At 33.0% G+C, this 24,323-nt stretch overlaps 4 protein-coding genes and 2 non-coding genes across 6 annotated transcripts; all 6 read left to right on the forward strand.

Moving 5' to 3' along the window:
- Positions 1–1,019: 1,019 nt before the first annotated feature.
- Positions 1,020–4,857, forward strand: LOC105435455 (ankyrin repeat-containing protein ITN1). Its single transcript, XM_011656595.2, has 5 exons — positions 1,020–1,084; positions 2,479–2,955; positions 3,094–3,246; positions 3,339–3,790; positions 3,907–4,857. The coding sequence occupies exons 1-5, from the start codon at positions 1,042–1,044 to the stop codon at positions 4,657–4,659; spliced, it is 1,878 nt and encodes a 625-aa protein (XP_011654897.2). The 5' UTR covers positions 1,020–1,041; the 3' UTR covers positions 4,660–4,857.
- A 2,446-nt stretch (positions 4,858–7,303) lies between these two features.
- Positions 7,304–12,153, forward strand: LOC101206772 (monocopper oxidase-like protein SKS1). Its single transcript, XM_004143574.3, has 9 exons — positions 7,304–7,658; positions 8,418–8,527; positions 8,670–8,940; positions 9,020–9,158; positions 9,515–9,881; positions 10,369–10,734; positions 10,834–10,912; positions 11,554–11,753; positions 11,869–12,153. Exons 1-9 carry the CDS (start codon positions 7,512–7,514, stop codon positions 11,969–11,971), a joined length of 1,782 nt encoding a protein of 593 aa, XP_004143622.1. The 5' UTR covers positions 7,304–7,511; the 3' UTR covers positions 11,972–12,153.
- A 1,470-nt stretch (positions 12,154–13,623) lies between these two features.
- LOC101206527 (probable mediator of RNA polymerase II transcription subunit 36b) lies at positions 13,624–17,357 on the forward strand. The gene is made up of 7 exons (XM_004143573.3): positions 13,624–13,764; positions 13,972–14,282; positions 14,588–14,683; positions 14,782–14,859; positions 14,938–15,114; positions 16,735–16,803; positions 16,897–17,357. Exons 1-7 carry the CDS (start codon positions 13,749–13,751, stop codon positions 17,071–17,073), a joined length of 924 nt encoding a protein of 307 aa, XP_004143621.2. The 5' UTR covers positions 13,624–13,748; the 3' UTR covers positions 17,074–17,357.
- On the forward strand, positions 15,549–15,620 carry LOC116404205. Its single transcript, XR_004217141.1, has one exon. It is a non-coding gene; the product is annotated as a small nucleolar RNA snoR60 (small nucleolar RNA).
- LOC116404206 lies at positions 16,538–16,609 on the forward strand. Its single transcript, XR_004217142.1, has one exon. It is a non-coding gene; the product is annotated as a small nucleolar RNA snoR60 (small nucleolar RNA).
- Positions 17,358–17,662: 305 nt separating the features above from the next.
- LOC101207249 (aspartyl protease family protein 2) lies at positions 17,663–19,508 on the forward strand. The gene has a single exon (XM_004143654.3). The coding sequence runs from the start codon at positions 17,904–17,906 to the stop codon at positions 19,281–19,283; it is 1,380 nt and encodes a 459-aa protein (XP_004143702.1). The 5' UTR covers positions 17,663–17,903; the 3' UTR covers positions 19,284–19,508.
- The last annotated feature ends 4,815 nt before the right edge of the window (positions 19,509–24,323 follow it).

Below are 24,323 nucleotides of genomic sequence, written 5' to 3' on the forward strand. Positions count from 1 at the left end.
CAAAGGCTAGAGTCATTAGTCACAAGTTGGCCACTAATTTTGAGTTGGAAAATTTGAAAATGGTTTACCCTACAAATTTTCTTTTCATTTTTTGTTTACAATAAAAAGCTTATAAAGTCAACTAATAAATGAACCTAATTGGAAAGTTCACCGAACCTCGACTATCCTTATATTGATGCTTTCGTTATTAGATATTATATTAAATTTGATTTTCACTTAAATGGATAATTTATTAAAATGATTATGTGTTTTAATGGTGTTTTATAAAACCACTAAAACACACGACAAAAACTCATTACTTATTTTGCTAGTTTGTCAATTTTACCATTTTTTACAGCTCCCCTATTACTACTTATACAATTTTTTTTAATATTAAATTGAAATTTGTATAATTTAAATTACAAACTGCATTTTCAATAGGTAAATTATAAAGATCTTATATGACAAAATATAGAAAATCTCACAAGCAAAGATGAACAAAATTTCCAGGCTATTTAATTAAAGCAATATCCCTAATTTAATATAAACTTTAAATAAATAATACTACAAATATATTAAACATAAAATTATATAAAAAGAAAAATCACCCAATGAAAAACGAGAGAAAAGAAGAAAAAAAAGACAATTGAAGAAAAATCCTGAATTTCCTTGTATATCTTACTAAATGGTTATTTAAAGAGAAAATTAAAAGGTTTGAAGTGATTTTACAAAGATTTGTCACAAAACCAACTTACTAAACCTATAATTAATTACCCAATTGCAATAACTAAAACATATATATTGTATATTATAGCAAAAAATTCATAATATCAATTATACGTGTTGAAGTTGGAGGCTAGTTTCCGTGTGCTTCCCTGCCCTAACATGTGAAGAGTAATTTGTTTTTTATTCAAAGAATTGACCAAGAAAATTTCCTAGTTTTCGCCATGTTCTTAATTAATTAATTAATTTCATGGTAATATATATATTTTGGTGTGTTCGTAGCCTTAAATATTCATCATTCTTGAAATATAGTAAGGAGAAGGAGGTGGAGGAATAACAATGAATCCTACACCGCGGGTCGTCGGACATATTTTGAAACAAAGTATGTAAATTTCTAACCCCAACCAACCATTTTTTCTTTCTCCTCTCTGTGGGCATGTGCTTCACCTCGGTTAACCTTTAACCAGAACTGAACCATGCACTCGTCTATCTCGTCATTATCGTTGTTATTGTTATTTTTTTTTAGAAGTCTTTCCTTTTGAAACCAATAAAAGTGGATTATTTGGTTTCAACGGGGGCTTAGTTCGAACTTAAATCCATTTTTGCTTTGTTTTTTTTAAGCTCAATCTTCAACATGATGTTAATTTTATGAGGAAAAAAAAACTGGGAAAATGGTTAGAAATAGTTTCATTTAATTTCAACTTGTTTTCAATTTCAAAACTACTATGTTTTTTTAAAAAAACCCTTTTTAAAATATATTAATTTTTTTAAAAAAAGATTTGTTCCTTATGATCAATATATAGCAAATTTTAATTTCATTTTTTTAAATGGTTCCAATGTATATATATATATATATCAAATCTATTAATTTTTTTTAGAAAATTAAACTGAGTTTATCAGTTTTGTTTTTTAAAATTTTTTGTTCCCTATATATATATATATTTGTTGCCTGCATATATATATATATACACACATATATCAATTTTTTCTAAAGTTGGTTAATATACCAAAATCTATATAAAAAAAAGTTTAAACAAATTTAAAGAGGAGTGGTCATAAATAGAAAAAAAAAATGGAACCTAGTTACAAAATATAGTTTAAAAAAAAAAAAATCTAAAATGAGCTACATAAATATGGATGATTTTATAATTGTAAATAATTTCAATTTTTTTTGGCTGAAAATGTCCCAAAATTAAACGTGAATATATCAATTTTATTTCTAAATTTTGTTAGTTCTCTGTATATATTTTTTTAAAAAAATTTAAATGTGAATACGTCAAAATCTATTAAAAAAATTAAATACGAACTTATGTTGTATACAATAAATGTCTATATTTCTATCGATGATTTATAAAATCAAATCAAAATTTGAAAATGGTCAAAAAGTTATTTTGTTTTTTAAATTTAACTAAAAGAATTTAATCTTTCCATTTAAGAAAGATACAAATGAGAAAATAATAATTTTTAAAAATAAAATGGTCATAGTAGGTTAAGAATTAATTTAGCTTTTTCTATGTTATCAGTTGTTTTTTCTTTCTCGATCGATGAGATATCGGGTAGTACTAAGATTAATTAGATTTTATGATTTTCTCAAATAGTATATATATTTCCAAAATTTATATCAAATGTTATATGATGATGAAACGTAAAAGTGGTCTATATATAAAAAATGTTTGAATTGATCTATTTTAGTGATAAATTATCAAAATATATAGTTTTTATCTATGATAAAATCGTATTACAGATGAGTTGATGATATGATTTTAACTAATTAAGGGGAAAGAAAAGAAAATCTTGAAGAAAGGATTAATCTGTATCGAACTGCACTTGACGGTGATTGGGATAATGCTCTATACATTTTGGACCATAATCCATCGTTGTTAAGTGCTTCAATAACGAGAGACAAGGAGACAGCTCTTCATATTGCTGCTGGAGCCAAGCACACCAATTTTGTGGAAGAGCTTGTAAAAAAAATGAGCAAGGAGGAAGTTGGTAAGAAAAATAGACATGGAAATACTGCCTTGTGCTTTGCTGCTGCTTCTGGAGTTGTAAGAATTGCTGAGCTGATGGTGGAGAAGAACCAGGATCTTCCACTTATTCGTGGCTTTGGGGATGTTACTCCTCTTTTCATGGCAGTTTCTTACAAATGTAGACCCATGGCTTTGTATCTCTTGTCTGTCACTGAACTCACTGAGCTAACCTCCCAAGAAAAGATCGAGCTTCTTATTGCCACCATACATAGTGACTTTTTTGGTAAATATAGTCAACTTCTTCATGCATTATCATACATATATATAGTATATACACACAAAAAACCAATCACATCACACATGTGGTTATCAAAATTGATGAGACATTATCATATTTATTTTTAACTTGTTTTCTTTACAGATATCAGTGTAGAAATCTTGGAACATGATACAACTTTGGCTACTAAGAATGACACAAAAAATAACAACGAGACAGCATTGCATGTCATGGCTAGAAAACCATCAGCAATTGATAGAGGAAATCAGCTAAACTTTTGGAAAAACTGCATCAATTGTTAGTTTATACGTTTATCCTTTTAAATTCTTCATTTTGTCAATATTAATGGCATATAGAACCTTTTTTTTGCTTCATCTTTGATTGCACAGCCGTGAAAAGAGTCTCCAATAATGAAGAAGAAGAGATGAAGACATTAGCCCGTGAGTTAGTTGAATCATTATGGAAACATGTTGTATATGAGTTGCCACAAAAAGAAATGTTGAGCTTCATAAGGCATCCTTCAAGATTGCTTCATGATGCTGCCAGTGTAGGAAATGTTGAGTTTTTGGTTTTGCTCATTCGTAGATATCCAGATATTGTATGGGAAGAAGACGATGATGGTAAAAGTATATTTCACGTAGCGGTTGAGAATCGACTGGAGGATGTGTTCAATCTAATATATGAGATTGGTGGCCTTAAGGACTTTTCTGCAAAATATAGAACAACTCTCAAAGGAAAATATAACATTTTACATTTGGCTGCAAAACTAGCTGCTCCAAACCATCTCAACAGAGTCTCAGGAGCCGCCCTTCAAATGCAACGTGAATTACTTTGGTATAAGGTAACTTAATTTACCAATTCATACACACATTTGTGTTAGCTTCAGCTTAAACTTTTGAGACGGTTAATTTAGCACAAACTTTTTTTTCTTATTCGCTTTCAAATTGAATAATGAAGGAAGTGGAAAAGATAGTTCTGTCATCCCAACTAGAGGCCAAATGTGATGATCCTCTTAAGTTGACACCACGAGAGTTATTCACTATAGAGCATAAAGATCTCCGCAAAGATGGCGAAGCGTGGATGAGAAACACAGCAAACTCTTGCATGCTTGTTTCAACTTTAATTGCCACAGTCATATTTGCAGCAGCATTCACAGTTCCTGGTGGTGATGATATTGAAGGCACTCCTATATTTCGAAGGAAGTTTTGGTTCACTATTTTTGTTATATCAGATGCAGTTGGTTTGATCTCTTCATCATCCTCTATTTTGGTGTTCTTGTCAATCCTAACTTCACGGTACGCCGAACACGATTTCTTGCACTCCTTGCCCTCTCGGTTGCTTATTGGATTTACATCGTTGTTTGTCTCCATTGTGTGCATGGTGGTGGCGTTTAGTGCAACCTTCTTCATTCACTACCACAATAATGCAAATATATGGGTTCCTACAATAGTGGCCACAACGACGATTGTTCCAGTTTGTTGCTTTTGCATGCTTCAGTTTAAACTATGGGTGGATATATATTATAACACCTATTTGTCTAAATTTCTTTTTAGGCCTCGTCAACGTAAATTGTCCTCATCATCTCCCATTACTGTTTTTTTCTCATCTACGACCATTACTGGCTCTTCCACTTTACCCTTGGTCGAGGCTATTTATAATGAATCGTCTGAACGTACATATATTGAGCATCCCCACTCTACCCCTCGTTGAGTGCCTTGCATGCTGCAATGTTGTCATCTACTTGACCTTCGGTCACGGATAGATAGTAATGTATAGGCTATCATTCATAACTTAAGTATTCTTTATTATTATTACCAGTGATAATCTTCTATTTTTGGTGTATAAAGTAATAAAAGTAATATATCCTTCTATCATTAATAGTAGTAAGAGCGATAGTTTCTACGATTATCTATTAGTTCTCTATAACTAGTACTAGTGATAGAAAGTTGCGTGTTTAAATTATTAATAATCAATGATCAAAGTCTTCAAATATTGTCTATTCAAATACGTTGAAAAATGTACTTCTTGTCAACTTTATTTTAGTATCGTTAACTTCCATAAACCAATATTCTATTGATAGAAGATAGTTATTGATAACTATGATGTTGGATTATATTGGATTATATGAATAATCTTTTAGGTACAGTTGAGGTTGGATTATATCAATAATGTGTAAATAACACATTATCAAACTATTAGGTTGGATTCAATTTCTTCCCACTTTTCAAGCTTGTATATTTGATTTTTGTTTCTCTTCTCAATTTGATTCTCTTGGTCATTATCATCGTAAACTTACTCATATTACAAATACACATATGATTAGTAATTTAATTAATGAGTCACTTGTAAAAATGACAAAATAAGTTATAATAATTAAGTTCATGACACACACATTTTATATTTGCAAAAATGACAAAAATGAAGTCCAGCCCACACATGAAGAAATAAAATGTCACAAATGTCATTGTTACTCATACAAGTCTAATACACCTTATACAAGTCTAATACACCTACTAACACTCCTTAATATACCTGATACTTCTTGATATATTTGATTGATATACTTGATGCACATGATACTTTTTGATACACATTTGAAACATTACTAATATATGTATGATATACTTGATACACTGAATTCTTTACTTATACAATTGATTGATTAAGTGCACTTGATATGTTTGAAGTTCTACTTATACACTTGATATACACTTGTAAACTTGATTTATATCATTGATAGTAATGATTCACTTTACTGATATGTTTTAACAATATATTGTTGATATACTTGATAATGATACACTGAGTTACATCATTCATATACTTGATAATACTCTAATGAACTGCATAAAATTTGAAAAAATAAAAATCACGTAGTAAGTATATTAGCCAACTAATACATGTAATATAAGTACATCACACAACACTGATATACGAAATTGTGACAAAGTAAAACAAAAAAATTAATGTAAAAAAATAAAACAAAATCATTTGGAATCAGATTCAATTCAAAATACACGAAGAAAGTAAAAAAAAAAAAATCACAAATGAAGTTAAATTACTCCGATCAACAACTATTATATTATATTTTATATTGCAATTATTGTACTATTGATATTTTAAAATTAAGATTTAGATAGAAAAATAAATAATTTTTTATAGTATACAAATAAATAAATAATTAGGACGTTAAAGAGTGAGAGAATAAATAAATAATGAGTAGGACATTCAAATGAGGAAGAGAAATAAGATATATTGAATAGTAGTTTAGTAATAATAACAAATTTAAGATGAAAAAAGTGAAAATTTTGTCATATTTGCAAAATTCTAAAATAATGTGCTATAATTGCTATATCATATTCTCAAAATGTCCTCCTATGCAATTTTCCATAAATAATATTATTTTATGGTTAAATAATTAAAACATTTTCAGAATTTTCATAATTAACTTCACAAATTTAATATAAAAACAAACTATTTCCATAAAATATCCTAATAATATTTTCATGCACAATTTCATTATAATCTTATGTGTAGACGAACATTTATAAAACCTTAAACCCAAACCACTCTACAAAGTTTATAAGATATTGAAATTGATGTTTATGTTAGTGGTGTGACCTACATCCTTGAAGTAAATTAAGGAGTGAAACTTACAACTTCATACACCTTATTCCAAACTTCTTGCACTAAATACATCATAAAATTGTTCATACACCTTATTCTAAACTTCTTGCACTAAATACATCATAAAATTGTTACTCAATGCAATTAGTCTATCCATATGTATGTAAAATTGAAATTTTCATGTGGAAATTGATAGTTTAAGGGTAAAATAAAGTTTTCATCCGTTGGACACCTTTAGTCTTCAAGTTTGGTTTGAATAATAGTTTTAAATGGTGGTGGAATGGATCCATTTGAGCGTTATAATTGCTACTTGCTACTGTCCATCTCCTCTCCTCTTGAAGCAATTCGTCTCTTTCGTGAACGAAGCTAAGACTTTTGAGAATATCAACAACAACTTCAAACAATCTCTAAAATGATTGGGATTTTTTTTTTTTTTGTCAAAATTTGAATCTCTTTGGGCAAGCATTGAAAGCATCACCCAGATGTTTTATCTTCAGTATATCAATTATTATGCACTTCCCTAACGCATGGGTAGAAAAGGGTGGATATGAAGAAATAAAGACATAATCTTTCAACACTTGATCATCTTATGTATGGAAACTTTTAGAATTATTGTAGCTTACTTTTGGACTAAAAGTGCCTATTTATAAAGGTTCTCTCAGTAATCAAATAAAATAGCTTACTTACTCACATGGTATATACCTCCAAGTAATTTGAATATTTACAACTTTGGCCATCACCTTTTCATATTCTCCTACCTTCCCTTTCGTTTCCCCCTCCCCACTCACAAATTCAATTTTCTTACTCAAGAACAAGCTTCACTACTGTACTCACCTTCTCTCTCTCTCACTCATTCTCTCCCAGCTTTTGTATGATGCAAATTTTCGTAAAGCTTCTTGCTTGGTGAAGTTTGCAGCAGGTTCAAGGATACAACTATGGCATCCATTTCTCTCACTACCTCTCTCTTCTGTCTCATTTTCACTGCCATTTTCCCCTGCTTTACCTTTGCAGGCGACCCATATGTTTTTTATGACTTTCGAATCTCTTACATCACTGCTTCTCCTCTCGGCATTCCTCAACAGGTCTGTTTTTTTTTCACTTTCTTTTTGTTTCAGGCTGTGTACCACGCTAGTTTCTGATTGGAACTTAGGATTTGTGGGTTGCTGTTTGTTTCTGCTTTCGATTTCGGTTCCCTTTGTTTGGTTATCTATTGGTGGTCACTTTCGTCCCAGATTTTGGTTTGGTGCTGTTGATTTTTCACATGGATTTGGAATTTCCTGAGTTGTTGACTTGTGGATGTATTTATCATTTTTTGGACTTGGGGGTTCCTTTTCAGTGATCTTCAAGATTAATGTCATCTCTAAAGTGATGGTTTGGGTGAACTTGTGTTTAAAGATTTCTAACTGAATCTTGAACTGATTTCAGAATCTTTGTTTTAGGACTGTCGTTTGATTAATTAACAGAGAATAATGCTGGAGAAAACGGATACACGTTTCTCACCGTGATTTTTATTTTATTCTTTCTGTGCCTCATTGATTTACCTTTTATGGTAGTTTTAAGACACTCTCTTTGTTCTTTAGGTTGATTTTCCTCTTCTGTTAATTTTTTCTATTTTATTTTATTTTATTTGAAAGGTTGCATCTTACTGCCTATGCTGGTGTTTTTTAATTGAATTCTTCTCTGATTCGATTGAATTTTCCCCTCTACTTATAACTTTATATTGGCCCTTTTCACCACATTTTCACTTTGTTAGAGTTTTCAAGTTTTGTAGATGTGAAATTGTTAGTGCATATATGATTTTGAGTGACTTAACCGAGTTTATTAATAAATTCTTATTGTAGGTCATAGCAGTTAATGAAAAGTTTCCTGGTCCCTTCATCAATGCCACAACGAATAACAATGTGGCGGTTAACGTTTGGAACCATTTGGATGAAGATCTTCTTCTGACTTGGTAGGTTGCTTTTGGAAACTGCATACTTTTTTACGCGTCTGCATCTTGCCCATGGCAATGATTTTGTGTTTAAGCATGCCACAACGAATAACAATGTGGCGGTTAATGTTTAAGCATGATTGGAGATGGTTCGTTTTGACAGGCCTGGAATTCAAATGCGACGTAATTCGTGGCAGGATGGTCTTCTTGGCAACAACTGTCCTATTCCTCCAAAGTGGAATTGGACTTATCAGTTTCAAGTGAAGGATCAAATTGGGAGCTTTTTCTATTTTCCATCTTTGAACTTTCAGAGGGCATCTGGTGGTTTTGGTCCTTTTATTCTCAATAACAGGGAAGTAATCCCAATTCCTTTTCCACAACCAGATGGGGACATTATAATGCTCATTGGTGATTGGTACACTCAGAATCATAAGGTCAGTCTTGAGAAGGATTTTTATGTTATGATGTGAATGAAAGTAAAATAACTAGCAGTTCAATTCTGTTCCCTCTCAGGCACTAAGGGCTACACTTGATGCCGGAAAGGACCTTGGAATACCTGATGGAGTTCTTATCAATGGAAAGGGACCTTATCAGTACAACTCAACTCTTGTTCGTTCAGGGATTGAGTACGAATCTGTTCCAGTAGACCCTGGTAATGTTTTATATAAGCTATCAAATTGTTGTAGTTCTGATGATTCTACTCCCTTTTTCAGATTTTTTTCCCATCTCACCTTGATATAGAATTTTGACTACATATCATTTTCAGAAATCACCTTAGATAGCTCTCTATCAGATTATGTATCACATTATAATATGCACAAAAGAAGACATGACTCATGAGGAACTTTATGCTATTTAGATATGTTAAAACAAGTGGCCTTGTTCTTTTGCACATGTAGCAGTGAGCTTATATTGGAAGCACTGCAGGCTTTTGTTACATGTGTGTTCTCCAAAATATTAGTTTTCGACTATAAGGATATTGATTGATGTTGACATTATGTGGTGCAGGTAAAACTTATCGGTTTCGTGTGCATCATGTTGGCATTTCAACTAGTTTGAACTTTAGAATCCAGAATCATAATCTGCTTCTCGTAGAAACTGAGGGACATTACACAGTTCAACAGAATTTTACAGATTTTGATATTCATGTTGGGCAGTCTTATTCGTTCTTGGTTACCATGGATCAGAATGCTAGTTCTGATTACTACATTGTTGCAAGTGCTAGGTTTGTGAATGGATCTACTTGGGAAAGGGTTACGGGAGTTGCCATCTTGCACTATTCTAATTCTAAAGGACCAGCAACAGGTCCTCTTCCTGACCCACCTAATGATACGTATGACAAAGATAGATCCATGAACCAGGCGAGGAGCGTAAGGTATGTTCTTAACTTGCTTCAAATTTTTAGTTCTTATAGATCAGCTACTGATGAACATTCAAAGCTTTGCTAGAGGGTTGATTACTTTTACATTGATGAACATTCAAATTTTTATGTTCTTAACTCGTTGTACAATGCTGATTATTTTTACAATGAGCATTGCAAGAAATGTTTTGAGGTTGGACGAAAGAACTTGGTTTACCAACTATTTTGGTTTTAACTATTCGATGGTATGTAGCAATCTTGCACTTTTGGTGCAATGTCAAATTCCACTATTTGAAAGTTTATCTGACATGGACATGTTTTCTTCTTTACGGTGTTATTATCTATATCTATCAAAGTCCAACTTTTTAGTGCTGTTATTGTCCAGATTGCTTTCCCTTGGGCCTTGTTACTAGAAGCCTTATTCTTAGTTATTATTTATCACTTCAACATGTTTCTGTTCTGGCTATGAATGTGTAACAAGTTTCTGAATTGGCTTTGTTAGGCAAAATGTAACTGCGAGTGGAGCTCGTCCTAATCCTCAGGGATCGTTTCACTATGGTCAAATTACTGTAACACAAACATATCTATTGGAAAGTGCACCATTGGTAACAATAAACGGGTCACCTAGAGCTACCCTTAATGGTATCTCATTTGTCAATCCCGATACACCCATCAGGCTTGCTGACCAGAATAATGTGAAAGGAGCTTACAAGCTTGATTTTCCTGATAGGCCATTTAACCGGAGACCACATACTGATAGATCAGTTCTTAATGCTACATATAAAGGTTTTATTGAGGTTGTATTTCAGAACAATGATACAACAATGCAGAGTTTTCATGTGAATGGTTATTCCTTCTTTGTAGCAGGGTGAATCCATTTCCATTAATGTTTTGGACTTTCAACTTACAGTTAATAATCATTCTTTTATTGAAACGTTTTTGAAATCTAAAAGATGCTTCTTCTCAGGATGGGCTATGGTGATTGGTCAGAAGACAAAAGAGGTTCCTACAATAAGTGGGATGCAATCAGCCGCTGTACAACACAGGTTGGTTTTGGTTTTTTCTTCTCTTCTACTATTAGGTTGGATCACTGAAAGCTCATTGTTTTTTCCCCCTTATACACAAAAGGTTCACTGTTATTTTAATTTATAGAATGTTCTACATGCTTAAAATGTGAGAAGTGAAGTAATTTAATAACTTACCCTTTAAAAATAAAAGTAAAATATTTTAAAAATAAATGAAATATAACTATATAGAAGCATGGATTTAGATATATTTTTAATATTGTATCATTCCGTAATTTTGTTCTTATACCATTTTAGACTTTTAGTCTTTGTACTGTTAAATGGTTAAATTCTTTCCTGTAATTTGAAATTTTTTACCAATACTTTTTCTTTACATATCAATCTCTTTTGACACAAACATCTAAAGTTGCATCACGCCATTTCATTCAAATGACTCAATTTAAGTGCATGGGTCAATGTATGAATGTATCATGAGCGGCAAGGTATAAGAATTAAATGTGCAATTTAACCAAATGTTAACCATGCTTGCTACGCCATGTCTTAGAAGTCTTCTTTAGTTGTGTAGTCAACCTAGACGACTATTGAATATTGCCATGCCATGTAGTAGTGTTGCTTTTGTTTCTTACAATTATTCTCTTGTATTATTCGTGTCATACTTTTAGGTTTATCCGGGGTCTTGGACTGCAATCCTCATTTCGCTCGATAATGTTGGAACATGGAATATAAGAGCAGAAAATCTCGATCGATGGTATTTGGGCCAAGAAACATACATGAAAATTATCAATCCTGAGGAGAATGGGGAAACTGAAATGGCTCCCCCTTCAAATGTTTTATATTGTGGTGCCCTACGGAGCCTACAGACGTAAGCAGCTTCAAAATTTGTTATAAACCCCTCCCCCAAAATCTCCATCCTACACTTTGAATTGTACTTTCCCTCAATGTCATTTTGATTCTCAGCTCATTTGTTTTCCTGTCAGGCAAAATCGACATAGTTCAGGAGGACCAACTTTCACAGGGACGTGGAGATTTGGCAACATTTTACTCATGGCATTACTAGGTTTCATCCTCATTTTTTATTGAATTAGAGTTTTGCTATGATTTTGTAGTAGGCTTCACTCTAATTGTGTGGGGTGAGATGATATTATTGAAATTGTTTGTCATGTAGACGTATGTACAAATAGATTTTTTTTTTTGTATCTTACGTTCGTGTAGTAGAGACTTCATTTGATCTTTAATATCAGTAAATTTTCACTTTTTCACTTTTTCACGTTTTCACATTTCCAAGATTAAGATTAGCACTTAGTTATGTGAAATTGATCATTCTTTATTCAACTTGCAATGTTAAAAGTAAGTCATCTGGCCAACTTTTTTATAATACCAGATATGGTCGCAATGTAATTTTTTCCACATGGAAGATATAATCTTTGATGATATTTGCAGTAGGATTGTAGAATATTGAACTGTTGGTTCAAGATTTATGATTGGACCCAATGAAAAGGTAAATATTGAACTAGAGTTTGTTTTGATGTTATTTCCCACTAAATATGCTCTCCAAGTCTCTTTTTTTAATTTATTTTTTCTTGTTGGACAAAGGGATCTTTTTATTTTTGAATTATTGATACTCAGAGAGCTTCACAACATAAGAGAGTTGAGTTGAGATTTAGATTATTTTAACTCTGTTAAGTTTCGCAAACACTTTAATTAGAACAACCAACTTAGCTAGTGATACATTTTTAGGCTTGTAATTTCTATTTTTTAAAACTCCAGCCCTAGGATTTGACTCGATTGTCCGTTCATCATGGTCACATAATGTCTAAGAAAAGATTTAGGATGTATTGATATATTTTAGTACTACACAATCTAAAAATAATAGATTATAGATCAAATAAGCTTTTACAAGACACAATGCACAATTTATCAAGCACATGTAGATGATACAAAGAGAATCTTGAAATTTTGGAATCAATTTGACTGATATTTGCATGAAAACTGTGAAATTGATTGCAATAGTAAAACGTCTTATCAGACAAGGAGAAAGTTCATATTACGTAATCAACCAATAACAATTAAAAAATGAAAATCGTTAACTGTTCTTGATGATTAATTTTTAAAAGATTCTCCATTTAGTCAATGGTAATGGCAAGATAATTAAGAAATAAAAGTCATGTTTTGATGGTCAAGTTTGTAAGTTTCACAACACAATTTTGAACTATAGTGGGATGACTTCTTGATATGATTTGGTGACTCTTCTTCAACTTTTACACCATTTTCGAATCAGAAGGTAGAGTTTAGGTACACTCTTGATTCATTTGATAAATCAGAGAAGGTTACGTCTAGATAAGAGATTTGGTGAAAACATTGACTAGTTGTTGATGAAATGATACATATCAAACTAATAAAAATTTAAGGGTCATTTTCTTGCTTACAAAGTGATAGTCCAATCCAATTTTGTGTGTTTGGCATCATTACCTTACAAAGTGTAGTCTAATTATGCAACGATATCTCTACAAGGGGTGTGCAAGTTTACCCGATTCAATAACACGTGATAAGTAGTTTGTCATATTTTTTTAAAGCATAATTCAAAGATTTTTTTATATTTAATTTCTAAGGTAATTAGTAAACTTAAAAAAAAAAAAGAAGAGAGAATTTAGTAAAAATCAAAGCTGTAGTAAACAAAAGTAAGAAAAATGAAAAACCAAAGACCAAAAAAGAAGTAATTGAAAAAAGAAAAGAAAAGAGAAAGAAAACCCTAGCTTCCTCCGCTACTTAAACCCCTCCAATTTTCAAACCGATTTCTCTGCTCTTCTCTCTGTTTCGCCGCGCCGCTCACTCACTCTTTTCTTTCTCGTTTACTAAAATGAGACCTCCTCGAGGTGCAAGAAACATCCACCTCTTTCGCTTCTCATGTTTTCAATTTGTTTGTATATGGCTTTTCAACAAAACCAATCTTCCTAACCGTGAAGAATAATGTTCATTTTTTATAGTTTGCTTCTCAATCTGCTTCTGTACACTTCCAATATCTTTTTCACTTCATATATTTATGTGGGTCAATAGTTTTGAATGAGTTAGGATATTTGCAGGCCGTGGTGGTGGTGGTGGTGGTGGTGGATTCAGGGGCAGGGGTGATGGAGGAAGGGGCAGAGGCAGAGGCGGTGGCGGTGGAGGCAGAGGTGGTGGTGGTGGAAGAGGTATGAGCCGCGGTGGTGGTCGCGGAGGAGGAAGAGGCCGTGGTGGAGGAAGAGGAGGTGGTATGAAAGGTGGGAGCAAAGTTATCGTTGAACCCCATAGACATGAAGGAATTTTCATAGCCAAGGGTAAAGAAGATGCTCTTGTCACCAAGAATATGGTCTCTGGTGAATCTGTCTATAACGAGAAGAGAATATCCATACAGGTGATTTGTTTTTAACTCTTAATCTGTCTTTGACATGTTTGTTTGTTTATTTCGATCCTACTCTTACACAGTCTGAGGCAAACTATACCTTTTGAAAATTCGGAGATAAGTCTTTGATGTATTATAGTTAGCAACAATGATTTCAAATTGTTTTGGGTGTATCTGTAACATCTAGTTAGTTCTTGTAAATTATTTTGAAGGGAATCATTAACGAATAGTTTTTTGTTATAACCTAAATTTATATAATTTTGGCAAGTTTGCAGCTCTATACTTTACTAAATGCTTTATTTTTACCGTTATTTCAGAATGAAGATGGAACAAAAGTTGAATACAGAGTTTGGAATCCGTTCAGGTCGAAGTTGGCAGCCGCTGTTCTTGGTGGTGTTGATGACATATGGATTGTATGTGCCTCTTATCTCCAAATTTGATGTTCTTATCTCTCGTCTGCTGGTTTTAAATTGTACTTTTTTTAATTATTATTATTATGTTTGAACTGTAGAAACCTGGTGCTCGAGTGTTATATCTTGGTGCTGCTTCTGGGACTACTGTATCTCATGTCTCTGATGTTGTTGGCCCTGTAAGTACTTAGTTATCGAGTATATGTAGTAGTATTTTATAAAGTGATGGTGCGCTTAACTATTGCTTTGGTTTGCAGACTGGTATTGTGTATGCCGTGGAATTCTCTCATAGAAGTGGCAGAGATTTGGTCAATATGGCAAAGAAGCGGACTAATGTTATACCCATCATTGAAGATGCCAGACACCCAGCCAAGTACCGGATGTTGGTTGGCATGGTGGACGTAATATTTTCTGATGTAGCTCAGCCAGATCAGGTTCATCCTTTTGCTTCTTCTGGATGGTCTTATTATTTTTGTATGTTAGAAGCGCCACATTTGTTGAAACTGATGGCATGGCTCTATGATTTTTTTTTTTTTTTGATAAGTATGAACTTACTATTATTTTTCCTTTTACCCGATTAATCTTTTTGAAAGTGGTAGGTGCGATGCAATTTGCTTTTAGGCTACGTTGTTTTTTTTATATCATTGGATTTGTTGCTTATCTTCTGTAATTTTCTTTAGGGTTTATACTCTTGGCTCAAAGCTTTTTTTTTTTTTTGGGGGGGGGGGGGGGGGGGTATAGTTTAGTTACCGGGGTTTCTTGTTGGAAGTTCTTTTCTTCCTTTTGCGTTTTGTATTCTGGCTTAAAAAAATATTATGTATCTTGGGTTTTTTTCAAAATTCCTTTGGGTTCAAAACTTCAAATTATTAAGCATATGACGAATTACTCGGATTCCCCTTCAAGACTTCTTGAATGATGCAACTTTCGAGTGTCCGATGCTTCAGGAAAGCTCACTTCTCTATTTTCTTCATTGATTATTTCTGAAATTATATTTTCCTCATACTTCTTACCGTGTTTTCCATTCCCAATCATGTTTTTCATTGTTTTAAAATGTATTCCAAATAGATGGTATCAAACCAATGCATTCTTGTTTATGTTATAGACCCCTTCTGATCGGATTGGAGTTTTTGAATTTCATTCTTCCTATTACTTCCGTTGAAGTTCTTTTTTTTTTTGGTTATTCCTATTACTTTTTCATTGCCATTTCATTGTTGGTTGGATTGGAAACACCTGTTTTTTAGTCTATATTTTCCCCATATATTGTTCTCTCAGCATTTATAGCAATTGATTCTGAATTTGTCTCCAATACAGTCATAATGCCATTCTCACCTGTACATTAGGACATCCTCATACTCACATGTTGCATCGTATACCTCTTTTTGGGTATGTTTGAAAGCCATGATCTTTAATAATTATTTTTGGAATCAGATGATGAATCTAATTATATCAACCACTTTGGGTCATTCAAGATGTGGTCTCTTTCTGTAGAACCTAATCTTTCTAAATTTTCCCTCTTTATAAAACATTTCATAGTTTTCCAACTATTATATTGTTCTTACATTATATATCATTATTTATTTGCGACAGTGATCTACTTTGGATCTTATTATATGGTAAGTTCAGATCTGGAGGCTTAGATTCTCTGTGTGTAGGTTCTTTATTACTTATTTGTTGTTTAGTTGTGTGATTGTACCACGTACCTATTTATTTATTCTCTAACCAATTGCAGTTATCATCAATACTATCACTTAGTAATTTGATCATTCATATTTCTGGTCATCCTGCTAGTATTATTCAAATGGGCATTATGCTATTTATCTGCCCACGTTTTTACATTTTAGGCTCTTTCTATTTGCTAAGCATGTGATGAATTACTCGGATTCCCCTTCAAGACATTTAGAGTGATGCACAACCCGAGTATCTGATGCAAACAAGTACATCTTGTTTGATATAACCTTTCATTGGTTACCAAAGTTGGATTTTGGCTGGGCAAATTCTTTTTTACTTGAACTCTCTAGTGTTTTCTTATGCTTTTAAGCCTCCCTTCAATGCAGGCAAGAATTTTGGCTCTTAATGCTTCATATTTTCTAAAAGCCGGTGGTCATTTTGTCATATCAATCAAGGTGAGTCACAATTAACTTTTTCATAAAAGTGAAAGATGGTATAGTATAACCCATACATCCAAAGATGATATGTTTTATATTTAACTTTTGTAGGCTAACTGCATAGACTCTACCGTTCCAGCGGAGGCAGTGTTTGCAAGTGAGGTGAATAAGTTAAAAGCAGATCAATTCAAACCAACTGAGCAAGTAACTCTTGAACCATTCGAGCGAGACCATGCCTGTGTTGTCGGTATTTATCGGGCGCCAAAGAAACAGAAGGCTGCCGCCTAAGTTTACAGAATAAGATTTGGATAAGTTCGTTTGGTATCCATCGAATAGTAGTTTATGGTTGTAGGCTAGACCATGTTGAAGATCATTATCTTATCCAGAGAAAGTTTTGTTTAATTTTCATTCTTGTGGAGACTGATGATAATCGGATGAAGGGGATATCTGCTCTTTATTTTGCTTTGTTACATTCTAGATTATGTATAATTTGGATGCTGGCATTTTACTCGGAACTTACACCATATGGGTTGTATTTGATAAATTGTTATTGTTTTTTTTCTTTTGTTTGAGTATTTGTTTTTGGATTTTGGTTCAGAATTCAAATGCTTGTAATTACATCGATTTTTCACTTTTTTTGTTGGAAAGTAACTACAGGGTTGTTTTTCAAAGATAATAAATGAGCAAAAACGTTTATAAATATTGCAAGGCTATCTTTTATAGTGAAATTATGGCCAATAATAATGAAGTGTATATGAATATGTATTGTAATTATAGTAAAATCTATAAATGATAGGTGATAGGTTGAGATTACATTTTAAATGTGATTAAAGCATCTCCATTTCTATAGCTCATTGCAAAAGTGCACCCAGTCCAATCTTTATTTAGAAATGTTATATACATAAATCAACCAATATCTTAGAAGGATCTATTTAAAATAAATAAATAAATAATAAAAGGAAAAAGGAATAATGAAAAATGAAAAATGAGATTGGATTGGGCCCAAAAAGAGAGCCCAACAGTTGAAAGAAGAAGAAGCAAAGTTGTTCCCTCGTGTGATCCGCTTTCATAGTCTTACAGATTTTGATTTGAGTTCGAGTGTTCCTTCCAAAACAACAATGCCAGTCCTCTCCATTTCCCCATTCTTCCTTCTCATTCTTCTCTTCTCCTTCTTTCTCACACATCTCCCCAACCCCAATGCCACCGCCGTCGCTGCCCCCGCCGACTTCCTGAAGCTCCCCCTTCTTCACAAACCCCCCTTCTCCTCCCCTTCCCAATCCCTCTCCTCCGACACCCACCGCCTCTCCCTCCTCTTCTCTCGCCCCAACCCCACTCTCAAATCCCCTCTCATCTCCGGCGCTTCCACCGGCTCCGGCCAATACTTCGTCGACATCCGCCTCGGTACTCCTCCCCAAAGCCTCCTCCTCGTCGCCGATACCGGCAGCGACCTCGTCTGGGTTAAATGCTCCGCCTGCCGCAACTGCTCTCACCATCCTCCTTCCTCCGCCTTCCTCCCCCGCCATTCCTCCTCCTTCTCCCCTTTCCACTGCTTCGACCCCCACTGCCGTCTCCTCCCCCACGCTCCTCACCATCTCTGTAACCACACGCGCCTCCACTCCCCTTGTCGCTTCCTCTACTCCTATGCCGATGGCTCCCTCTCCTCCGGCTTCTTCTCCAAAGAAACCACCACATTGAAGTCGCTCTCCGGGTCCGAAATCCATCTTAAAGGCCTCTCGTTCGGCTGCGGATTTCGGATCTCCGGTCCCAGCGTTTCGGGGGCTCAGTTTAATGGTGCACGTGGCGTCATGGGATTGGGTAGAGGCTCCATTTCCTTCTCTTCTCAACTCGGCCGCCGATTCGGCAACAAATTTTCTTACTGTCTTATGGATTACACTCTCTCTCCGCCGCCCACCAGCTTCTTAATGATCGGCGGCGGCCTCCACAGCCTCCCTCTCACCAATGCCACAAAAATCAGCTATACCCCTTTGCAGATTAACCCTCTTTCCCCCACATTCTACTACATTACCATCCACAGCATCACCATCGACGGCGTGAAATTACCCATCAACCCCGCCGTTTGGGAAATCGACGAACAGGGCAATGGCGGCACGGTGGTGGATTCAGGGACAACGCTAACCTACCTAACGAAGACAGCGTACGAGGAGGTGCTGAAGTCAGTAAGACGGCGAGTGAAACTACCAAATGCTGCAGAGTTGACACCGGGATTCGATCTATGCGTGAATGCGTCGGGAGAGTCGCGGCGGCCGAGTCTGCCGCGACTGAGATTCCGACTGGGAGGTGGGGCGGTGTTTGCTCCACCGCCGAGGAACTATTTTCTGGAAACAGAGGAGGGAGTGATGTGTTTGGCGATCCGAGCGGTGGAATCGGGAAATGGGTTTTCGGTGATCGGAAATCTGATGCAGCAAGGATTCTTGTTGGAGTTCGATAAGGAGGAATCGAGGCTGGGTTTTACAAGGCGGGGATGTGGGCTTCCATGAACGAACATCATCAACTTTTGGAACTTTGTTTCTTTATTTTTGTTAACTCGACTCACTGAGTTTGGAACTCGCAATCAATTAATTTTCGATTTGGTAAAATTATTATTATTATTATCATTATCATTATTAAAAAAGAGGTTTTTAAATTTTTAATAATAATAAGTTTGTACTTTGGATTGGATTCTCTTTTGTATACTACAAAAACTCATTGATTTTTGGACATTATGTTTTATTTGTATCACACCTTCCTTTTCTTTCCCCCCAACCTTACTTATATTTATATAAATCAATCCATTTATATCTTGGTACCTTTTCATTTCATAAAACTAGCACAACTTTTTAAATATCGTTCAAATAATATTTCTAGGTCCATTTTGAGTGAGTCACGACCGTAAATTTTTGGGTTTGTGTTTGAAAAGGTAATAAGTTATAATACTAAATCTACAAAGGACTTAGGATTTGGAAGTGTGTTAAAAAGCGTAAGTAACCAAAAATTGGAATGGAAGTGAGATCATGGAGGATGAAAACAATAAGAAAGAGGGTTGGATTGAAATATGTAAGAGTAAAATAAGAGTTTTGTATTATAAATTAGATCCAAAGTGTTGTTAGAGCTTACACAACTTTCAATTTTATGTTTAGTAGATTTTAATAATTTTTAAAAATGTTAGAATATATAGAGATGAATACACTTTTGTTTAACTAAAAAAGGTGGCTTGAATAATGGAATATTTTGAAAAGAACAGATCTTTCTTGATGCACATGTTACTTACTGTTATTAGAAAAAAAAGTTCAATTTACATCTCTAGAATTTAGAGATTGTCTTGAGCCAAATTATGTATTAATGTCAACATTCTCAAACATTAATAAGTATATCAATTAAAAAAGGTTTTTTAAAACTTTCGTTCGAAAAGAAAAATAGGAGTGAAACTAGATTATATTTTTAATATAATTATTGTTTGTAACATCTCATGTCTAGGATTTTCATGCACCTCCTGCGATCTGCAACATCATCATTCTTGCTTGTCACATGAATCCTACGATAATCACCTAATACATAATTGTTTTAAGTTAAGCTTGAAAAATGTACATTGTTGGTATAGATAGTGACAACACTCACCTGCATCATAGGAAAATTGTTCAAAACTAAGCAAACTTAACTTTGAAGTTTCTCTGATATTGAGTCACTGAAAAAGAAGGTGCATGTTGTTGGTATAGATAATAACATTTAATTCTTTTAAGCTTTTCTTAACCTTATTTCCATGTTCTCAGGATCTCTCTCATTCAGATGTGGTATCAATTAGTTCATAAATTTCGCTTAAACTCATAGTGTTGCAATTATAGTGTGAAATAAGTCCGGTAAACATTATGTAATTTAGTCATTCAACAAATTTTATTACTTTTAAACAATTTTCATTATTTAAGGATATCCTTATTATTTCAAAGATTTGTTCGAGTGTGTTTCGAATATTATTGAGTTGTAGATGAAAAAAGAGGTCATGGGTGTGAAGTATGATTGTAGATGGGAGAAAATATCTTATCAAATTATTCATTTTGAGAAAGCAGCTAAATGTTAGAGAATTATTTTACTTTGCCTTTTCTCTCTTGTTTTCTTTTGTTATATTTTCAACATGCACAAATTAAATCTAGACCACACAATCCCATTATACAAATTAAAATATCTGTTTTCTTTTTTTTTTTATATATAAGTATGTATGTATGGATATATAAACTCTAGGATTTAGAGAAGAAATCTTGAAATACTATATAGTTAGAATAAATCAATATTCATATGGGTAAACCTAAACCAATACTAGTCTTTGAAATGAACTATTTATAGCTTTGGTAAACATTGCCCATCAGGTAGCAGAAAATTGTTAGTCTTAAGTGAGGAATCATTTCTTTATTTCATGTCCAATTTGAGAGGCAAAGAAGAAATTCGAGATTCAAAATCGTATGCTAAAAAAGAATATTGACACTTGTTAGATTTTTTTTCTTTAATTTATTGTTTTTCATCATGGATTGTTCATGTTTTAGTCCTAAGTGATTGAACTCCATTTCATAGGGAGTAATGTAACATAATAGCTTAATTTTTATGTTTGATGTATTAAAAGACATTTTTTACATTGTTTCAACAATGGATATTAATCATTTAATTGTGTGTGTTTGCATTTTTAGTCTTCTAATCAAATATATTAATTATTATGTAAGTTTTAGGTCGAGAGAATCAAATTTAGATTACAGCAATGAATGCATGCATGATAGTTAGGTAGGGGTTTCCTTAGAAGTCATTAAAGAAGGATCACTAATGCATTTGTTATTAAAAGTTAGACAGATATATATGTTATAGGTTTTTATAGTTATGGGCAAATTAAAAGAGTTAATATTAAGCTCCAGTAAGTCATATGAATATAAATTTATTTCTTTTTTACTTATGATTCCATGCATGACAAATTTAGACTGTGAAATAAATCTACGACATACATCTAATTGATCGATACGAAGTTAAATCACGTTGAATTGTTTAATTTTATGAGAATAATATAATCCAAGATTCTCATACATAGATGAAACATATTTGAATTGTCACGTTTGTTTTTATTAATATAAGATACTCTTATATTTGGAGATTCTCAAACTCGCATCATACAATTTTCTTATGGAGGATATTGTGAGCATATTAAAGATATATTTTGAGCATCTAAAGATTCTAGCTAGTTTTTTTTTCTTTTTTTTAAGAACAAACGACTCCCAAAATGATTTATATAACTAATCCTACATACTTGAGTTGATATTCCGATTGCAAATGAAGTTTTCTTTGAGCATATATAGGAAATGCCCAATTGATATGTACACGTGTAGTGATTCGAATTCCCCCACCTTCTATTATACTAAAACAAAACAAATAGAGGACAGAGGGGTGGGGTGAAGTCGCAAGGAAGCTAAGTACTAATGTCGATCGATAAAAGAAACCAAATTGCCTCAGATGGTACGTAGAGTGTGTAATAGTTGGTTGAAGTCAATTTTCCTATACCAAACTGCCACCAAATTATCAATTATGATCAATTTAGTAAATGTTCAAACCGACTTCGACCATCGAGAAGTGCAAACCAATTACCATTGATCGGTTGATTTTATTCTTTATTAATATTTTATGAGAAAATGTTGGTTTGAATTTTTTCAATTTAATCATACTCACTCATACATAGAAGATTAAGTAAACAACAAATAGAAATAATGCAATAATCAGAGGTCATTCAACAACAAAGGGAAAAAGGGAAGACATCCAAACGGATGATTGTTGCCATGACGTCGTCTATAAAAACCCATACATTTAAACTATTATTGATTAAAACCCGAAAGCTTAAGCTAATGGATGTGTAAAGGTAAATTTAGTAATATATTATCTAACAATCACCCTCAATCGTGGAATTGTAATATATATATATATATATAACTCCCAAACAAGTGAAAATCAATAATAATTGAGAGGAAAAACATTGGAGCATTTGATCATTGGACTACATGCATGCTCTGTTATCACGTTAAGCTAACAATTAATCCGGCCAAAATATAAAAACTTATGTTGATAAACGAACTAGAAACATTAACAAATTATCACAAACTTGTGGTTTGCTTCAAAATATGTGCAAAGGGAGGTTTAGTTCCCAGCTGCACCTTAATCTGTGTCACAAGGAACGTTTGAGTGTGATTGGCTTTTGCTTAAGAGTTGGACACATTGATGAATCAAATATGTTAATAAATAAAGCTGGAAAGTGAAGCACATGCCAAGATTTCTTGACGGACTCGACAAAGATATTGGGGACATGGTAGATCCCTCACCCATACAACAACTCTTCCAACAATTCATTTATTTTACTTCACCATCCTTTGTGTGTGTATATATATATATCAATTAAGTACATCAAATTTATATATATTCTATCAACTCCTTATATTGGATCTTAAAAATTTGAAACTTCCTAAACTTAACACAACTCATTATTTACTATTAAATTCCTTAACTCCAAACACCTTCGATAGACTATTATATCACTAATAGACATACTAACCGATATCTAAAATGATTTTGATGTAATAGTATAGATTTTTTTAATCATCCCAACCCATTAGAATCTTGGTTATGTTTGAAATGGTTGGGAAGCTTCCCTAGGAAACATGAGGAGAAAAGAATCCATAAATGTGTCCAATTAGATTGGTTTGGAGTGGCATTTAATGTTGAAAATTAAGAGAACAAGAAAAGAAAGGACTCTCAAATGTTAATATTTATGTACCCAATCAAACATACAATGTTAAATAAATAAATATGAATAAGAAAAAAGAGGATGAAAACCCATAACCCACTTGCATATTGTTTTAAATAATTTTTTGCAGCTGTCTCCTTTTCTGTCTACTACATTTCATGTGACTTACATAATAATGTACCATCAATCTTATCCTATCCAATACACATATATAACACACACACATACACATATCTTTTCAAACTTTTCTAATTTCTATTTGTTTTCTCACGTTCTTCAAATATTATGCCCTTTTTTTTTTTTTTTACCAAAACAGAAACAAAATTTTTAAAACTATAATTGCATTTTTTTTTCTTTCAAAATTTGCTTCATTTTTTCTTACGAGCCTAATTTTTGTTAGAAAAAAGAAATAGTTTCATTCCCTATTTTTTGTGAAAGAATGTGAATTTTTAAACTCTTATTATCATCTAATTAAACCATTTAACTTTAAATAGGTGTTGAAAAAAATAGTATACTTGCTGGTTATTATGTCTTTGAAAATTATTGTAGGAAAGCTATGAACTCTTTTGCACATTTTGTTGCTAGGGGTTGTTGTTTTTATTACTCGGTTTAATATTTTCTAGTGTGATTTGGTAAGAATTAATTTTGTTTGATTAATTAATCTGTGTACAATAATGATCAATCGAGAAAATATTGAAAGAAATAATAGTATTTGAGGAACAAAGGACCAAAACTAGCTACTAGATATAATAACATTAGCAAGATATCACCCTCATTA

This window comes from Cucumis sativus, chromosome 5 (genome assembly GCF_000004075.3).
Source record: "Cucumis sativus cultivar 9930 chromosome 5, Cucumber_9930_V3, whole genome shotgun sequence".
Taxonomy (NCBI): domain Eukaryota; kingdom Viridiplantae; phylum Streptophyta; class Magnoliopsida; order Cucurbitales; family Cucurbitaceae; genus Cucumis; species Cucumis sativus.